This window comes from Emydura macquarii, unplaced genomic scaffold (genome assembly GCF_026122565.2).
Source record: "Emydura macquarii macquarii isolate MOO-44397 ecotype Brisbane River unplaced genomic scaffold, CSIRO-AGI_Emac_v2 contig_2897, whole genome shotgun sequence".
Taxonomy (NCBI): Eukaryota; Metazoa; Chordata; order Testudines; family Chelidae; genus Emydura; species Emydura macquarii.
The window spans coordinates 26,201,317-26,221,942 of record NW_027133034.1 but is presented as its reverse complement, the minus strand read 5'-3'; the positions used below and the strand labels follow the sequence as shown (position 1 = coordinate 26,221,942).

Genomic DNA, 20,626 nt, shown 5'->3' with positions numbered 1-20,626 from the left:
GGGGAATGCAATTTTTCACACCCCTGAGTGATGTATGTATCTAGGTCAAACTAAGTTTTAGGTGTAGACAAGGCCTCAGAGATCACTACATAGTCTTCCAGCTGTGAACCAATCTTTGCAAGCCTAAGGGCTAGAATCTGTTTAAGATTCTGAAGAACAATCATTTATTGTAGTCAATCATGTATCCAGATACATATTTCAAGTGGGCTATATCCAGCACAACAGAGAGTTAGATCCAAGTAGTCAAAGTTACTACCCATTAGGTACCTGAATTGTAAACATAAAAGCAGAATTCTCTGTTGTAATTATGACCTCAAACATTCAGTGATATTTATTTTTCTGTTTCTTCAGTCCTGGAGCTGAGAATACAGATGGATGAGGAACGACCATTGTAACAAATCTAAATTTAAACTATGACAGAGTATAGGTACAGGAACTGAGCTTTTACCTCACACAGGATCTTTATTCCATCCTCACAAAAAACCAACCACCAAAAACAACTTCAATGGGGAAGGTTTAGTCTATACTAGAAAATGTTTGTCGAAATAGCTATACTACGTTTTAGCGTAGACACAACTTTTGACACTATAGCTTGTACCAGTTTCCCAAACAAAATAATCACACTTCTAACCAACATCATTACACCAACAGAAGTGTCTAGTGTATACCTGATATAGGTCATTTTCAAATCCAGCAGAGGTCTGGAGAGACCAAATGTCATTACCATTGGATGACTTTTTGATAAGTCTCAGTCCTAGCCCCATTTCTACTGGAAAGATTACTTGTGTTACAAGAACTACCTCTCTAAGTGGCAACTTGGGCACAATTACTAGGCTTTCCCTCCTACAGGAACCCTATCGGCACTGCTGCCCAAGTGGTGCCTGTTCTTCAGCTAGGTTACTTCAGTCCAAAGCTCTCAACTTTCAGAAGTACTGAATTTGTTTTAGAAGTGACCTGCAGCCCCTCTTCATTATCTAAATCGGAGTGTTTCTTTTAAGCTGTTTTTCTACATTAGAAATTCCACTTAGAAGACACCTAGTATCGGAAATAAAAATGAAGTTCAGATAGCTCAAGCATAAAAAAAGAAAAGCTGGACAGAATCTTTAGACGTGTTTTTAAACACTTCGTTAACACACCTTTTCGAGAAAACATACCTTTGTTAAACAATCAACATCCCACTTGTTCCAGATGCAAGAGCTCACAATACAGCTCAGAGACCTCTAGGAGTTAAACCAGTGGTTCCCAACCCGTGGGGTCTTGCAAAGTGGCCTGCCACTCCCCTCCCACTGACTACAGAAGGGAGCCACTGCCTAAGGACCCAGGCTGAGCACGCTGCTGTGGGGCTACAAGACCGGTGCAGGTTCCTTGCTGCTACCAAAGTAATGGGAGATCAGCGCTCCCCTCCCCCTGGCTGTAGCAAAGAGCACGGCAAAGCGCTCTGCCTTGGTCCCTAGGCGCTGGTGTCCCTGCTGGAGCCAAAGGTGGTCCCTGCCTAGAGACCCAGGTGGAGCACACGGGGCTACAGGATGCATGCGGTTTCCCTGCTGCAGCCAGGTGGATGGGAGATCAGCAAGGAACACCTTCTGTCTGGCTGCAGTGGGGGTGGAAGGGAAGGCTGCCAGGACCCACCATGCTTGAGGAGGGGTAGGACTCTAAAAATTAGTGCTTTCTGGTTTGGCCTGCACTTAGCAGGCCACCCACCATGACTTAAGTTGCCAGGCCATGTGCTTCAGTGTGTAGAAACAGTCACTCATCTACACTAGTGCTTTGTCTGTGAGAGTGTGACATACTGAGAGTAATTTGTAGGTGTAAAATAGTGAATGTAAAAATGGGCACAGTAGCATCAAAATGTTTACTTTAAATATGTAGTGGTTTCTATATGTCAATACATATTTTTATGAGTTGATAGACAGGGTTGTAAAAATGATATTTGTGGCTTGTGAGCCAAAAAGGTTGGGAACCGCTGAGTTAAACCATAACTGACATTCCTGACCCCTGAGATGAGCCACAACGCAAACCTACAACAGGAGAGCAGGCTGCAGAAGATATTTGTGACACGTTAAACAGAGACAGGGGCTTGATGGGCCTGGTCAGAACCGGTTTGATAAGAGGCACTGCTCAGCTTGGTAAACAGGCTGTGCAAGGCCGTGTGAATTTGTCGGTGGTGCCAAAAGAGGAGGAAAGTGAGGAAGCAAGGTCAGGTGCTGTAAATTAGCCAATGCTTGCTGTTCCCTAGAGAATGCTGTATAAAAGCTTGAAATGCAAACTGTGCAACAAGACTCGGCCATGAATCCACTTGGATTGCAAGGCAAAATCCCCCGGCAGCCCGCTCCGCAGCACGCCCTAGAGTCTCCCGTTGCTGTTTGGAGCGTAAGCCGTGACTAAAAATAAGTGTACCTAACTGGTGTGGGCATGTTTTTATTCCTCACTTGGTATCCAGAACCTGCAGGCAGCTGTGAGCAGTGGTGCCTGGCATAACAAGGAGCCACATACTCAAGTAACAAAATATTCTCTCTAATTATGAAGGGCATTCAATCAATTTCTAATGTAACGATTCAGCTGATATCAAGTGTTTTTGCAATATTTTTGTTCTATTAACCTCTCCTTACATTTCACAAGTATTAAGGTCTCACCCAATTTCTGCAATAAAGAACACCTGAAAGTGAAACCTGACACAGGGCCTGTCTACATTACAAACTTAAGTCGACCTACAGCCACCACGATAATTACGGTGGTTTTTCATGTCTACACTATCCTCCTTCTGTTGGTGGTGCATGTCCTCACCAGGAACGCTTACACCAACTTAGGCAGTGAGGGGGGCTAAGAGCCTGGGCTTTCCGCTCCAGTGGCAGCTCTCCAGCTCCCCAGCAGGAGCCCAGGGCAGCAGCTCGGCAGGGAGAACAACGAGGCTCTACTTGGAGCTCCCCACATTCCCCAGGGTGACAGCTGAGCTGTGAGCCGGGCACAGGGTTCACAGCAGGAAGCCTATCAGCCTTTCTTGTCAATTTCTGGGCTCCAGCCAGGAGCCGTGAAATTGAGAAAAATGACAGCCAACAGCGGATGTGAGAAACGGTAGCATCTACATGGACACTGCATCACTCTAACTACGCTGACATAAGCCTTGTGCCTCTCATTGGAGGTGGAGTTATGTTAGTGTCTCAGGGCACTTACGTCGGCGGGAGCAAGGCTGTAGCGTAGACACCGACATAATTAGGTCAACATAAGCTGCCTTATGTCAACATGACTCTGTAGTGTAAACTAGGCCACTTTATGTGCTTCAACTTCTAATTTTTTAATAAATATTTTCACAGAAAAGCTGAATAATTACTAAGTACTGCTGAAATAGCATAAGTGGGCACAGCAGTTGTATGTTTTTCAATAAGCAAGTTCTAGTGGCTCATTTTTAATAACTGGTGCACGGACCCAACCAAAACAAAAAGCCAGCCAGCATGAAGAGCCAGATTACAATTTAAAATATCATGATCTATTTTCACATAGATCCTTCATACATAGGACCCAAACCCTTTTAATATAAATAGAGTGCAACAGAGGCCCTCATTCAGGAAAAAGGAGAAAATGCTGCATAAGTAGAAAGTAACAGAGCTGAAACTGAAAGCAGTGAAGATACAAGATTAAGACTTAAGTCAACCTTACACTAATGCTGCCATTCCAGAAAACTAATGTTCATTTAGCATGCATAAAAGTTAAAATTAGTCTTTCCCATAAAAAGAGGGAGCCATTAATTTATTCAGTGACAAAGCCCTTGCAGTGTAACATTATTTCTACAAAATCAAGTGGTTGACAGAGCTGTTATTTTATATGATGGATTTTGATGCAGCGGCAGCCTGATAGGTGTTGGAGGCTCAATGCAATTTGAGTTGCCTGACCACTGTTTTGGGGCCTAGCATAGCTTAAGTTACTTGCTTGATCATTCTGGCCTCAGCAGCCTGACATCTTCTGGTTGGCAGAGACAAATAAGAATACTGAGTAACCTTGCAGATGTCTCAGTTTCCGCATACCATGGTACATAAGAAGACAAAACACATAATATGTCTACTTGCAACTGCACATAGATAACAGTGATGGGAACAACAAGTTATCCATGAACGTCTGGAGAACATTTTTCCACTGCCAAGGGGCATATTTTGTTTACTGCCTCTCTTATTACCAGATGTTATTTTGACAACCCCAATTATTATGGTGAAAATGGAATGTAGTTAAGGGTAAGAACCCAATGTAGGTGATAGAATATATAAGGTGAAAGTTGTGTAAAGAGAGGTATAAAAAGTCATCGCTCAGACAAAGGGGCACGCTCCATCAACACCTGATTCCGCAGGAAGTGCTGCCGGTCGGACCAGAGGATCTACTGAATCCCTGGCGGGGCCCCTGAAGAAACCCATTCCTATATACAGTCTTCTGAGTGACTGCTTAGCTCTCCAGGTTTAGTGAGTATAATATATTGTAGTTAATTTTAGCTTTGTATTTAACGAGTATATTTATAAAAAACCTTGCACATTAAACCTTATTGATGTGCAAATCAGGAGTATCATGTCTCACTGGTATCCACATTGATCACTAAGCATCCAGTATCAACAACAGGTTTTCACTCTAATTAGGTAGCTGTATTTGATTGTTTTGAGAACAAATCTGCTCTGTATTTTAAACAAAAAGTAGCTACTTCATTAAAAAGGCTGTTTAGGATTCGTAAGGCAAAATATATTAGTTCATAAGGATGACATTACATCTGAGAGTTATAAGACTGGACCAACAGGGAAAATGATGGGCCATCAAAACGATAGTCCGAATTCTGCTGATGGAAGAGATGGCAGCTGAGCTATATTGTATGAATCTGGGACCATGAATTATGTTTATCTTTTAAGTAGCAGGTACGTTGCAATTAATTCCATCACAGAATTCTAGTGAACAGATCAATGAAGATAGAATGATGAGAATTCTAGTCCCATCATTCCGTTACCCATTTTTTCTGTATTTCATAAAAAACCAATTTGACTAGCTGAAATGTACTGAAAATTATGAGTCACTTCAAAATTTGAAGACCTGCCAATTTATTTGGTATTTTTTAAACGGCTCTTTTTGCACACTTACTGATATCAATATCCAATTTGTTAGTCTTTTAGTATTATCTACATCTTTAAAGCACCTACTTCATTGTAAAGTAGCCTTCTGGGCAGGTGTCATTTCTTTTACAATCTGTTTCCTAAATGAGCCATTTATTTCATTTACAACAGTGCCTTCTATAGGCCCAGCACCTTTCAAACACTCACGGACAGTCCCAAGGAACTCACAATCAAAGGACAAATGGAAGAAGGCACAGAGGTGATTGTGCTAGAGGTTCACAAATGGTGAACAAGGCTGAGAATAGTGACAGTGCAGAGGGCACAGACAGACAGCAACATGAAGCTTGACTAGGGAGGGGAAGAGTTCTGCAGAGCTTTGAAACTGGCAACAAGAAGCTTAAATTTGATGTGCTAGCAGATGAGAAGTTAGTGGAGAAATTCAAAGAGGGAAGTTACATGATCAAATTACAGACAAAGGAAGTGGAGCTCAGCAGCTGTATTTTGTATAAATAGAAGGGGGCAACATTTGTATTTGAGATGCCAGAGTGAATGAGTTGCAGTAGCTAAGGTGGATGGAAATGTTACTGGTGAGGAGAGAGATTTGTGACTCATCAGAATAGAAATTCATTGCCTCAGATGTGTTTTTTCCCCCTAAATGCTCATGCTCATAGACCATTATGGGCTGCAAGTTGAAAAAAGGATCTTTACATGAGAACATAAGAATGGCCATACTGGGTCAGACCAGTGATCAATCTAGCCCAGTATCCTGTCTTCCAACAGTGGTTCTTCAGAGGGAATGAATAGTATTGTGCTACTACATGAAAGGCAGTCTGGTTAGCAATCCTTAGCTCTGAATGCCTGGAGCTGGTGTCTGGCCATTCTTAGAAGACCCACGACTTTGGCACTCTCCTTTACATTGCCTAGACAGAGCCAGTGTCTGTGGAGCTGCAGTGCACACTATAGGTTCATTTAGTCTCACACCTGTTTTCAGGGGGCTGACTGTTCACCTATGAGTTTTTAGGCCTAATTTTAGGGATTGAGAGATGTTGCTATGTTGTATACTTATTGAAAGGATGTACAAGTGATAGGAGCATTTTTATCATTTTAAACATAAAATAAGCTGTTGGAGGATACACTAGATAAAAGACTAGAGACTACAATGTCCAAAATCCTCAACCTGCTTAGTAGTCCCCAAACTTTTTACCCTGTGCCCCTTCTGACCCCTGTCCGTGCCCCCTGCTACTCAACCAGCTAGGGCTGGGGCCACAGTCAGGGGTCAGGCCCTCAAGGATAAGCCTAAGGACACCACTGGGGGGAGCGGTGGTCTGGAGCAGAGCTTGAGGCAGAGCAAAGCTGGGTGACGCTCCCTCCCTGCTCTCCCCCCCCCTCCCAATGGGGGCTGGCTTGGGCCCTGCCACATCTTCCCTCCCCCCACCCAAACATTCCTCCACAGCCCCCTAGGGGCACACACGCCACAGTTTGAGGACCTCTGTGCTACACAGTCCTGGAACAGGGCCCAAAACATCTGCTAAACCAAACCACTAACAAAGGCCAGACAGTTCATGAGCTGCCGGAATGAGGAAAAAATACTTTATACCACTTGAAAACTGGAAATCAGCAATTTAGCCTTTGTTAAGAAAGTCAGTTAATTAAAAAAAAGTACTTTTGTTAAAATTGTTTTTTTAGAGAAGAGCTACATGAACAGATTCAACAATACATTAGAGGTAAATATTTTATTCTATTCCTAAAAACAACTAATAGAAGAAACATTTTATGCTACTGATGGTCTGGATTTATAAATAAACCATGGAAAGATTTATGAAAGAGTTTAGCAGGTAGACTAGCACAGTCATACTTGCAACTCACATACTTTTCATCCATGCAGCCCAAAGAGTTTAACAAAAAAGTAGGGATCATCCCCATTTTTTTATGGACGACAACACTGAGGTTCAGAGATATTAAATGGCTTGCTGGCTCCCATTGTAGTCTTGTGCATTAGAGCCTGCAAAGGAACCTAGGCCTGCTGTCTCCCATTTCCTTGTCACTAAACCACACTGCCTCACAGGCAAATTTCTGTAGCTGTGCCTTTGGGAACTTCCAATCCACTCTCTTGATATTTTTACTTTTTATACATATATGGAAGTTGATCATGCAGATCTTAACCTATTAAGGGCTCAAATCTCCCTCAATTACATGGTTGTAATGACCAGCAGGTCTGTGTCTGTTACATGCATTAACTGAGGTCACAGTAATGGATCCCAAGAATAACCCTGGCATCTGGGTCTCCACTATCTTGCAAACTGTGTAGTTATTTACACCTCTGCAAAGTAAGCTTGAGGTGAGTAACACTACAGTTCATTTCATACCCACTTTGCACACATACAAATGGCTAAACACTGTAAAGCAACAGACAGGATGTTAACAGTCCTGTCATGAAATATAACTGAGCTCCCTGTTATTCCCTGGGATACAGCACCAGGGCTGTTCATTCTAAAAGTGATATTTTAAACAGGTAATTTAGCCATCTCCAAGAACTAGACCTTTAAGAAGTGGGGGATCATATGCCTGTCCTATTTTGTACTCCAACCTTCCAATCCCCAATTTTCAACAGCTGCTATCTTTCATTATTGCTCCACTCTTCCCTTACATGACTAACCTGTAGCTGCTTCAGTGTTGCTTACATTAATTATAGCTATGTTAGCAGTTAAATCAGTACAATCACTGATAAGCACTACAGCTGCATATGATGTGCACATCTCTCTCATAGAAGTAGCCTGCAAACTCTTTAAAGGAAACACCTGCAGTTGGTTCAAGTATGAAAAAAAGCATGTGGTAAGCCATCACACTTAATTGATTAGGAAACCTTGCAAACCACACAGAACTCATCATTCTGTCCCACTATTAATGGTAAAGTTTACTAAAACGTTACATGTTCATGTCTTCAAAATCATTTCATGGCTTCAACAGGAATATGTGAAAAAAGTTAAAACTACTGGATTCTTCTGAAAAGTCAGGCCAAAAGAGGTTTTTCTTTTTCTTTTTTTTTTTTAAAAAAAAGAATTGCTAAGTGTACACAACTTTTATTTCAAGTGAATGAGAGTTGCAAGTACTCAGCACCTCTGAAAAGTTACATCTGTGTTCTGTGAAAAAACTGCACTCTTCCCAAGGGCTAAAAGCAACATAAAGGTATTAATGTCAACAATAAAAAAAGCTAAAAACTCACTCACTGTCTTCTGTGGGAAGGACCTGCAGGGAATAAATCCACTCTATTATATGATCTTTGTTCACCACATCTAAGGAATCCAACATATCCAGACCAGAGAGTGCGAAAAATGCAATTGTCAACCTAAAAGAAAAAGATACGACTTTCACTTCCCACTGGAAATTTCACACTGGAAATCAACAAAATTAAATGCAAAAATGAAAAATAATCAAACCTTAACCTTTGGCTAAGTCTAGCCTGTAAAAAAAGGAATTTTACCTATTTCATGCAATAGTTTTCTTATTTACTTAGATATTTCTACATTCTTGAATAAGGCTCTTGATTGCATAAATCACATATCCTTTTGTACAATTAATGAAGTGCCAGATACTTAAGTATTTGTCTTGAAAAGAGAAAAGGGAATCAAGCATACACAAGCTTATGTACTCAAGTCTGGGAGGAAATGCCTAACAAACAATTAGCGTAAATCTATATTGCAATTAAAAACCTGCAGCTGGCCCACGACAGCTGATTTGTGGGGTTGTTTAATTGCCATGTAGATGTTCAGGCTTGGGCTGGAGCCTGAACTCTAGGATCCTGTGAGGTGGGAGGGACCCCGAGCTCAGGCTGCAGCCTGCCTGAGCCCAAACATCTACACCACAATTAAACAGCCTCTTAGCCAGAGACCCACAAGCCTGAGTCAGCTGGCGTGGGCCAGCCGCAGATGTCTAACTGCAATGAGACCCATTCTCAGAGGCTTGCCACAAGCACATAGACTGAGAATTGTTTTGCACAGCTAGTGTACATTAGCACAAGAGGAAGAGAAGGAACACAAGTCAAACAAACCATTATTCAAAAAGGGTCCTGTGAATTAGGAGGTACAAATGAAACAAAAATAATGCATTCTCTTTTACCACAAGTACAAAGCCAGCCCAGTGAACACAGATATACATTTCTTCTAAGACAACAGGAGTTTTGCCAACAGAGTGTAGCAGTGTCACAAGCACATTTTTGAGCTGTGGCTCAGACAAGACTTTCTTCCATGTACTATCCCGGATAATGCACACTTTAGCAATGTGCCCTTTCTGAAAGAGTGCTGCATGTGACAGTATTGTAACTTTGTCCTTGTCATGAAAGCTAATTTTGTGAACAATGAGGTTGTAAGGTTATGTCAATTTATTATAACTTATGGGGACATGTCCAAGTACAGAGATACAACACGTCAGGCTATCCACAGAAAACGCCTGCATGAAGCCAAATGGTCATTTTAATTAGAGAGCTGCAAAGTTCTTTGACCAGTGCAAGATTAACCCTTCTTACAGTGGTACTTTCAGATATCTGTGCCACCACGCTAGCCTTCGCGAACAACATCACAGGAAAAATACCACTTACAGTGAACAAAATAGAAATAAAAAAATTAAATTAAAAAATAATTAATTTCAACTAAATTAAATGATCATTCATTTTTGGCAGGCAGCACACAGTATTTTCCAGATTTGACCAATGTTGCAGTAGATAATCTGTGTGCTAGTACACAAGGTAAGTGCTGAAAAATCCTTTTTACATTATGCTGCATGGTTAAATGAACATGAGTACATAAAGAAAACGACAAGTCAAATAGTAGGAACTTGCTGCAAATTAACCTGAAAACACTAAATATTGTACATATGGAAGGAAAGCATAGCTGAAATGTAGTGGAAATGCATAAACACCAGTTTAAAAAAGCACCAAAAAGGGTCTAATTGAGCAATTTGGACCCATCATTTCTTCAACCAGAGAGGCGCATTTGGGTAGCAAAAAACAGCACCTTAAAATTTCCAGGAAGAAGTCAGAAATAGATTTACAGATTAAGCACTGGAATTCACAGAAAAACAAAGAATTCACACTAAGGCTAATACAAATAACTGTTGTAGCTCATCTGTAGATTTCAATCATAGCATCCCCATTTTGAAACAAAAGCCAAATTGGCAACATTAGGAATATGATGATTTTTTCACCTGCCACTTCAGGTACTGCATACATTTCAATTCACAGTCAAATGTCAAACACGTTTGACATTTGCCTGCAAACTAAAATTCATGAAGTCTGAACGCTCATAGCCTTGATTTGCTAGTGTGTCCTACAGATAAACAGGGAACTCAAAATCAGTATCTCTCTCTTTTTTTTTGTAAAATCAAGCCTCAATCTGAAATTAGAGAAAAAAGGTTCACATTGATTACTGAAAGACTCAGAACTCCTGGTCCTCGGCCATGGACAAAGAATACAGTTTTTCAAGTATAATTCAAAACTCTTTTTTAATGGCTATTTGAGATATCGAACAAGCAACACAGGAAAAATACCATAATGTATCACCAACTGCAAAGAGACCTAATAGTTCAAGGGAATTCTTATGGTCTTCCCCTTGTAAAAGAACTCTGCAGGCACTTACTGCACTAAGTGTGATGGTGAGACGTACATTACTGAATTCATTACTGAAAAGTTACCATTGCTATTGCTGCATACAATAACTAGAAATTAAAATAAATTTAAGTGATTATGGTCTAGTGGTTTCAGCATGGAATATGGAATCCAGCTTCTGAGTTCTCATCTTTGTTCTCACATTAAGTCTCTAAGCAGCCCTGAACAAATGATGACCTTTGATTCGGCACCCATATAACTAACCTGGGAATAACAATTTGTCCACACTCACAAGGTACTGTGAGGATTAAACAACATTAATAAATTATCACGTTCATAAAATATTAAGCTAAACATTAGCATACTACAACAGAAATTTGTGTGTGCAAATAAGTTTGATGACTCAAGCCCTGCATGCTCAGTACAGAATATCTCTGCTTTTAATTAAATTGACACTTTATACCTGAAAATATGTTATCAGTTTGTAACTTCAACTGATTTAACATATTATTTCAGTATTATGCCCCGTTACACAGCAGTTATAGAACACTGCATATTTAAGTTATTAAACATAAGTACTCCATAGAAACTACAGTGCCATTTAAGATTCTCCCCACCACTAGACTGCAAGTAAATGGAGGGCTCCTAAAAGTGGTATCAGCACTAGATTAATCAAAAATATTGTGGGCAAGCTCCATGCAAGTTTCAATACAACTCTGCTAATACACCTCAAACACGGTTTACAAAACCGTACTATTTTAACTCAATGCTCGACTGTGCAATGGTTTGATGACATCAACAAATGTCTAGTGAGCACTAGGTTTAAGAGCTCCAAACTCATTTTCCCTTTTGACTTGCACTGGTATTTCAACAGAGATCAAAGACTACTTCACTAATCTATTGTACAATTTATATATTTAATGAAATGCATGGTAGGAAGGGAGAAAAAGGACAATGTCTAGATCTACCTTCCAGATAATTGCAAATATTGGGAAATTTAAGTGCAAACATATAATTAGGCAGGCCAAAAAAGAATCTGAAATGCAACTAGCAAAGAACTCAATTAACAATTACCCAAAAAAAAAAAAAAAAAAAAGGTACATCAGAAGTAGGAAACCTGCCAAAAAAACAGTGAGGCCACTGGATGATTGAGGCGCTAAAGAAGCACTCAAAGAAGATAAGACCATTGTGGAGAAACTAAATGAATTCTTTGCATCAGTCTTCCCTGGAGAGGATGTAAAGGAGATTCCCACATGTGAGACATTTTTTTTTAAAAGTACAAGTTGGAGGAACTGTCCCAAATTGAGGTGGCAACAGAAGAGGTTTTGGATCATATTCATAAATTAAACAGTAACAAGTCACCAGGACCAGATGGTATTCACCCAAGAGTTCTGAAGAAATTCAAATGTGAAATTGCAGAACTACTAACTGTGATATATAACCTATCACTTAAATCAGCTTCTGTACCAGATGACTGGCGAATAGCTAATTTTTTTTAAAAGACTCCAGAAGCGATCCTTGCAACTATGGACCAGTAAGCCTAACTTCAGTACCAGGCAAACTGGATGAAACCATAGTGAAAGAACAGAATTGTCAGACACATGGACCAACACGATTTGTTGAGGAAGAGTCAACATTGCTTTTGTAAAGGGAAATCATGCCTCACCAATCCATTAGGATTCTTTGAGAGGGTCAACAAATATGTGGAGAAGAGTGATCCAGCACATACGGTATGAGGACTTTCAGAAAGCCTTTGACAAGGTCCTTCACCAAAGACTATTAAGCAAACTAAGCAGTCATGGAATAAGAGGGAAGATCCTCTCCTGGATCAGAAGCTAGTTAAAAGAGAGGAAACAAAGGGTAGGAATAAATGGTCAGTTTTCAGAAAGGAGAGAAGTAAATAGCAGTGTCCCCCACTAATCTGTACTGGACCAGTGCTGTTCAACATATTCATAAATGACCTGGGATAAAGAGTGAAGTGGTAAAGTTTGCAGATTATATAAAATTACTCAAAATAGTTAAATCCAAAGCAGCCTGCAAAGAGTTACAAAGGGATTTCACAAAATTGGGTGATGGGGCAACCAAATGGCAGATGAAATTCAATGTTGATAAATACAAAGTAAAGCATACTGGAAAACCTAATACCAATTATACACACAAAATGATGCAGTCTAAATTAGCTGTTACAACTCAAGAAAGATCTGGGAATCATCATGGACAGTTCTCTGAAAACATCCATTCAATGCGCAGAAGAACTCAAAAAAGCTAACAGAATGTTATGAGCCATTAGGAAAGGGCTAGATAGTAAGACAGCAAATACAATAATGCCATTATATAAATCCATGGTATGCCCACACCTTGAATACTGCAAGCAGTTCTGGTCCATCATCTCAAAAAAGATACATTAGAAATGGAAGAGGTACAGCGAAAGGCAACAAAAATTATTAAGAATATGGAACAGTTTCTGTACAAGGAGAGATTAAAAAGACTGGGACTATTCAGTCTGGAAAAGAGACAGCTAAGGGGGAGATATGATAGAGGTCTGTAAACTGAATAAGGAAGTGTTATTTACTCCTTTCCCATAACACAAGAACCAGGGGGTCCACCCAATGAAATTAATAGGTAGCGGGTTTTAAACAATCAAAAGGAAGTACTTCACACAACGCAGTCAGTCAGTCAGTCTGTGGAACTTATTGCCAGGGAATACTGTGAAGGTCAAAAATATAACTGGGTTTGAAAAAGAATTAGATAAGTGCATGGAAAATAAGTCCATCAATGGCTAATAGCCAAGAGGGTCACTGATGCAACCCCATCTGGGTGTCCCTAAACCTCTGTCTACCAGATGCTGGGACTGGATGATGGATCACTTGATAATTGCCTTGTCCTGTTCATCCCTTCTGAAGCATCTGGCATTGGACACTGTCAGAAAATCGAATACTGGGCTAGCTGGACAACTGGTATGACTCTATATGATCGGTCCTATGTTTTTATGAAATATAATGTAAGGAACAAACAGCCATATATTGGCCCATAAATGACAGATGTGACTATTAGGTCTTTTCCATCTCTAGGTACTATGTCACTAGGTAGGACTTCATGAATATTTCCCCCTTTTGTCATGTACCTATAGATCACTGTATGTGTCCCAGATTTTAAAAAAGGTCTCTTATCCGCTCTCAAGCGCCAACAGCCATTTTACCTTCCTGTCTTTTCTCTCCCCATTTGTTTACTTTGGGTTTTCCCTACGAGCAGTGGTCAGTGGATCTTCTTTTGCTGTCAGAGTGGGTAAAACTTTTTTAAAAGTTAAATTATTTTTTAAAATAAACCGGTTTTAAATTTGATGATTTATGTTAGAGCCTAAGCTTGCTTTAATCTATTCACATCATTTAAATAAATAAAACTGTAATATGCTGTAACCTTTATGAGTTAATAGCTTTTTTTTTTATATATTCAGAGTCAGGGAGAAAACATCTAACTTCTAACATCAAGCTTTATAAATGACACAGTATGTTACAAGCGATATTAAGTATTTAAATAATTTCCAGTCTTTATAATGGAGTGAATACAGGTCTTTCCTTTTTTCCCCAAATGTCAGTACTTTCAGCCATACAGAAAAATATTTGCCTTCTTTACTTTTGATTTCAGGTTAGCAAAATGTCCATTCGTCAAAGTAATTTAACATTCTTCAGAGTGAAGTGTTTAAATCCAGATTAAAAGCTGAAGTGGAAAAATTCTGGTCATTTTATTCAACTACTAAAAACGATTTTAAAATCATGTTTTGGGGAATTTTAAATTGGATTCCAATTTCCATCCAAATGCAGCTTGGCACTCACTAGTCGTGATCAAAGTTAGGTACCTAGTAAAGAAGAAATACATCATTCACCATTTTCTACCATATTACAAAATGCAGACAGTAAGTAGCTGAATAAATGTATGTTAAGTGCTATAGTTACTTTAACGTGTGTAAGTATAGTGCATTCTCCTGGTTAGCAGAAGAAATGATCAAAATGAGTTCAACAGCTATATTCAGCTGTAAATAATAAAGTCAACATGTCAATCGTTATATCAACCAATGAGAACTTATTTTCCCAAAGAAAAGGTTCAAACTACAAATGGAAAACAATGTTAAGTTTATAAATCAAAGTTTTCTACTTCGTGATTAAATTCATTGTTTTCAAACAGGAGTTTTAATTAATCTGCCCTCCACACTGCTGACCTTCAATGCACAAAGCAGGAGATCCTTCCAGTCAGAGTGAGGGCTGACAGTAACGGGGTCACCTGCTTACTCCAACCTTCTCTTGGTTGCATTTCTCCCAGAAGGCCTCGGGAGGGTGAAAACTACAGCCCTGACAACACTAGTATTTTGGGTGCTCTCCCATCACTGCTCTAACACTCATAGGAACGCTAGTTTAGAAAGGGCAACAACATGTTACAATCAGTGACATCCAGACTTTAACGGACAGAAAGTATTCCGATAGGAACACGTCTGCCCTACCTACACCACCACCACCACCACCAATGCTAGCCCATTGGGGGGCCCTAAACAGGAATATTTTTGCGGCCCCCCTCCCAACTAATAATGAACAGGGGGCCCCTTGAGCGGCTTAGGGCCCTAAAATTGCTGAACCGGCTGTTTATGCCTAGCGCGGGCTCTGACCACCGCCCTCGCTGCTGCTACTAGCAGGGTAGCTGCAATAGCGATCGGAGCGTTTTCCCCTCACGGGCCAGTGTGGGCACCGCCGGTGCGGCCCCCCGCAGGCGAGGCAGAGCAGGTCAGGCGCGGCAGGGGATGGAGCCCCGCAGAGGGAAGCTACCCAGAGCCCCGGCCCCCCCAGAGCTGCCCGGCACGAGCGGTCCCCGAACAGCAGCTGAGACCTGCCCTCAAAGCGGGAGGGACCCGGGGAGGCTAATTGCAGAGACCGACCGTGTCACCGGCCAGACCCCGCTGCTGGGACCTCAGCGCGGCCGACACGCAAGCGGGCGGGCGGGACCCCCCGGCTGGGAGCCGGCCACGGGCAGAATCCGACCTAGAAGCGCCTCGATGGGACGGGCCCTGGGGCAGCTCCAACAGACCCTCTCCGGCCCCCCGCCAGCCTCAGGGGGCGGCCCCCTCCGCGCCCAGGCCGGTACCTGCTGGTCTCCAAGGAGGAGTATCGCTCGGGCAGGATCTGCAGGCAGCGCTGGAAGAAGCGCACGTGCCGCTCCTTCAGGAAATCTAGCCGCTCCCCGTCCCCAATGCCCGGATCCTCCTCCTCGGCCGCCATCTTGCTCGCCCTCCCCTGGCCGCCACCAGGCCAAGCCAGGCCAGCGGCCCCGGCCTGCACATGCGCGTCACCACCGCGCCCCGCGTGGCCGGACGCCCGCTCACGTGATCTAGATATTAGCGTTCCCTGGGCCGGGAAGTCAACTCAGGGCTGCAATACTTCCGGCCAGCGCGCGAGAGCGAGCGAGCGCTCCGAGCTGGCTAACGCGAGAAGGGCGGGGCTAGTTTCCGGGGGTGTGGCCAGAACGTGGAGGGCCCTGAGGCAGCTGCCGGGCGCGACTTGCGACGTGTCTGCGCCGCGGTGGTACGTTCGTTCATCCAGGCTGGGGGAGGGAGGAGTCGCCGCCGCCGCCGCGAGTGCGCGCGCTGACGAGGGTGGTGGTGCTGAGGGGGCGGGGCTAGTGGTGGAAGGGGAAACGCCACGTCACTTTCACGTCCCCCTTCGCGGCACCTGGAGTTCGAGTCCCAGAAGGGCTGTACACCGTGACCGCAGCCGTCAACGGGGGGCAGCGGAACTGCAGCCTCAGCACACACCCAGACTGTGCCTGATGCGTCCATCGCAACCTCCCTTAACTAAGCTCGTCCAGCACAAACTACCCCAATCAGTCACACACTTGACAATGCCTGTTACGTGTCAACTGGTGAAGTGGGTTGCAGCCCAGGAAATGCCTGCAGAAATTAAATGTGTTAGTCTTTAAAGTTTTTTTGTAGACAACGAAGAAACATTCGTTATTCCATGGGGAGTGCGACCAGGTATGAGAGGATTTAGCCAAAACCTCCAACTTCATAGCATGCTGGTGCTGACCGTGACGCTATAAACAAACTATAAATGGGCTTGAAGAATTAGATAATGTTTTTGGTAAATGCTGAGGTCACTGTAAACACACAGTGACAAAAATATTTCCACTGGTAAGAACTGAAGTTGACAGGCAAAGTAAGAAAAATGGTGCTTGAGACAGACTTTAAGGTTATTTCCTTTGTATATTTTAATTTTATGTTGACAATTTGTGGTTTAACAGTTATAAAGTTTTAACACTTTGAATCTCAACATCACTGTCATTAAAAAATTAAAGCCTGACCTGCCCTGATTCTTTGCTATACACCCCCATAATTTTCTGCCATTCTGAAAATTTGTCAAGATTAAAAAAATGCTTAAAAATAATCAAAATGGTCTGTAGAAATTTTTTAAAAATTCAAATTCTCTGACCCCTATTTATAAACAATGGAAGAATTTGTGGATAAACAGAATTATGATGGTGTCTAGGTATTTTCCCATGTAATTGTATATTTAAGAATTTTAGAATTTCTGGTGTCATTACACTCCCATCAGAATTTATACTTTGCTGTTTCTCCTTTATGGAAAACTATGACTTTAGTTTAAGGTTACACTCTCCAAAATGAATATCATGCAGAGTATCATTGGTGATCCAAATCTGGGATAATTTGACTGAAGTGTTTTCAGAGTACAGCCTACCCCCCCCCCCCCCAAAAAAAATGGTTTTAGTTCCTTATATTGTTCAACTTAACTAATGATTAGATGAATCACGGACCTCATAACTGCTGTGAACCCATTCTCCAATTAATATAACTAAGTATCAGTTAATCACACACACACCAAAGACAAAAGGCATTTTCCACTGAGTGGCTGGAGGTTGCCTTCATGACTCAAATTGTGGCAATCTAATCAAAGTATTTGAGGAAAAAATTAGACAGGTGAATGCTTTCTGGGAGAGGAGGGCTATTAGGAGGTGGTAGAGTGAGGGATGGTAGAAGAGACAAGAACAATTGCAGGCTCAGCTGAGGAAGGCATAGCACCCTCTAGCTCTGCCAGTGAACCCCATCCATCCTGTAGCCCTAGCTCTATCAGTGCATCCCAACCTTCCTGTGTGTGTGGGTAGGGAATGGGGCAGGAGGTTAGTATTCTAACTGCAGGATATATGTATAACTTTCTAAATGATTCCTAAAAACAACATATTTCTTGTTTAAAAAAACTAAGAAATTCAGTGGCAAAAACTATGTTAACAGAAAGTTAAGATTGCTTTGGCCTATGTCATCCCCTGGCAGAAGGCAGAGTTGAGCAAAACTCAATCTTCTGAAAACCAGGGAATGCAGAGTTAAGGTTGCCTATGCTGCTTTCTTTCAGCAGTGCTCTAATACTCCCAGTTAACACACATCTGTTCTCTGCAAACCCCCCAGTTCCTGAAATGTATGAGCTCTTCTCCTTTTGCAACCCGGTCACCTCACCCTCAGAATTCTATCCAACACCATTAAAGGACAAAAAGGAAAAAAATGTATGGGGTTGGCATGTGTGTTACTGAGGCTTTAAATGGCATGACCCCACAACAACAGAGACCAGACTAATGAGCTCCTCTGGGCGTGTTCAACACCACCAAGGCACACCTGCGAGGCTTGTGTCTGGGGGGCAACTTAAAAGGGAAAACCTGAAGTGAGCAGGGAGAAGGCTGCCCCACCTCAAGCAGTTGAGACAGGCCCATCAAAAGGAAGACAGCACCAAACCTCACTGCTCCCTCTGGAAGCTGCATGTCCCACTCTCACAGTAACATGTCCTAGGAGGAGGGGCTGGAGGTGGATCCTATGTGGACTAAGATCAAAAGGCTGACCCAGGAAGACCGCCTAAGATCTAAGTCACCCTTCCTTCTTTTCAATTTCCTATAGACTCCCCTCTCCCATAAGGGAAGAAAGAGGGGAGAAGACTTTTTTGTTTACTGCGAGAACCCCTTGGGTGTCTGCTTAGGGAGCAAGGGAATAAAGACAGTACATGGACCTGAAGCAGGCTCTTGAGGGGACCTCTGTCCCCCACAATAGCATATTGGGGCATTGCTCAAAGAACGCAAAGTTAAGGTTGCCAGGCAACCTGAACTCTATTACTTTGTTTTCAGACATTTGAGTTTTGCTCAACTTAACATTCTGCAAGGGGGTGACGTACCACCAAGCAACCTCAACTGTGCATAAATGTAGGGTTTTTTTGCTAGTGAATCTATACAAGAGAAAAATAAGGTTACTTACCAGTAACTGATGTTCTTCGAGATGTGTTACTCATGTCCATTCCACTATAGATGAGTACATGCCTCCATGCACGGTTCCCGGAACTTTTTTCCCCTTAGCAGATCTCGGAGGGCCGGCTCCGGTGCTCCCTGGAGTCCCACGCACATGCCGCGGTATATGAGGTACTGCCGGCTCTACGCCCCCTCGGTCCCTTCTTTCTGCCAACTCTGGCTGCGGGGACGGGGGGTGGGTTGTGAAATGGACATGAGCAACACATCTCGAAGAACATCAGTTACTGGTAAGTAACCTTGTTTTCTTCTTTGAGTGATTGCTCATGTCCATTCCACTATTGGTGACCAACAAGCAATACCTTTGGAGATGGGATGGAGTTACTGGTGAGCTACCCTCAGCACCGCTCTGCCAAATCCCGTGTCCTCTCTCACCTGCTGGGCGATGGCGTAGGGGACATGAAGGTATGTACCGACCACCGGGTGGCAGCTTTGCAGATGTCCTACAGGGGCACTCTCTCCAGGAAGGCCGTAGGCGAAGCTTGAGCTCTCGTTGAGTGTGCGGTGATGGTTCCCAGAAGCGGCACCCTCACCTGCTCGTAGCAGAACTTGATGCATTATGTAATCCATGAGGAGATGCGCTGGGTGCAGACAGGTGAGCCTTTCATCTGGTCAGCCACTGCGACCAAGAGCTGCGTTGATTTCCGGAACGGCTTTGTACGCTCGATGTAGAAAGCCAGGGCTCGTCTCACGTCCAGCGAATGCCATCTCCTTTCCTGCTCCGAACTGTGTGGTTTGGGAAAAAACATGGGGAGAAAAATATCTTGGTTACAATGAAATTGGGAAACCACCTTGGGCAGGAAGGCTGGATGCGGCCTCAACTTCACCTTATCCTTATAGAATACCGTATAAGGGGGCTCCGAGGTCAAGGCCCTAATTTGGGAGACCCTCCTAGCTGAGGTAATGGCCACCAGGAAGGCTACCTTCCATGAAAGCATGAGCAGAGGGCATGAAGCCATGGGTTCGAAGGGGGGCCCCGTGAGTCTCGAGAGGACCAGGTTGAGATCCCAGGGAGGCACCGGGTCACGGACTTGCGCATAAAGCCTCTCCACCCGCTTAAGGAACCTGACCAACATGGGATGGGAGAACAGGGATCTCCCCTCTAGCGGCTGATGGAAGGCTGAAATGGCAGCCAGGTAAACCTTCAGCGAGGCCAACGCCAGACTCTGGAGCTTTAGCTGGAGCAGGTACTTCAGGATCGCCTGTACAGGTGAGAGGCTGAGCAGAATGCCCCGGGACTCCGCCCAAGAGGTAAACCGTTTCCACTTAGCCCGATACACAACCTGTGTGGAAGGTTTCCTGCTGCCAAGCAGGACTTGTTGGATCTGCATCGAGCAGGCTCTCTCTCCCTCCATCAGCCACAGAGCCTCCAGGCCGTAAGGTGCAGGGAGTCCAGGTCTGGGTGCAACAGGCGACCATGGTCCTGGGAGAGAAGGTCGTGCCGCCTCAGGAGCTCCAGGGGCGGGGCAAACGAAAGGTCCAGCAGCATGCTGAACCAGTGCTGTCTCGGTCAGGCCAGAGCAATGAGTATAATGTCCGCTCTGTCCCTCTTTATTTTCAGCAGGACCTTGGGCAGGAGCGGAATGGGCAGGAACGCATACATGAGGGTCCC

General features: G+C 43.1%; 1 protein-coding gene across 1 annotated transcript in view; it reads right to left on the bottom strand.

Moving 5' to 3' along the window:
• PGGT1B (protein geranylgeranyltransferase type I subunit beta) overlaps positions 1-16,378 on the bottom strand; it is a 57,404-nt gene extending 41,026 nt beyond the window's left edge. The window contains exons 1-2 of the mRNA XM_067568677.1: positions 15,808-16,378; positions 8,306-8,424 (exon numbers count right to left, since the gene is read on the bottom strand). Of these exons, the coding sequence (XP_067424778.1) occupies positions 8,306-8,424; positions 15,808-15,941 (253 nt within the window). The 5' untranslated portion in view covers positions 15,942-16,378. The remainder of the gene's footprint in view (positions 1-8,305; positions 8,425-15,807) is intronic.
• Between the last annotated feature and the right edge of the window lie 4,248 nt (positions 16,379-20,626).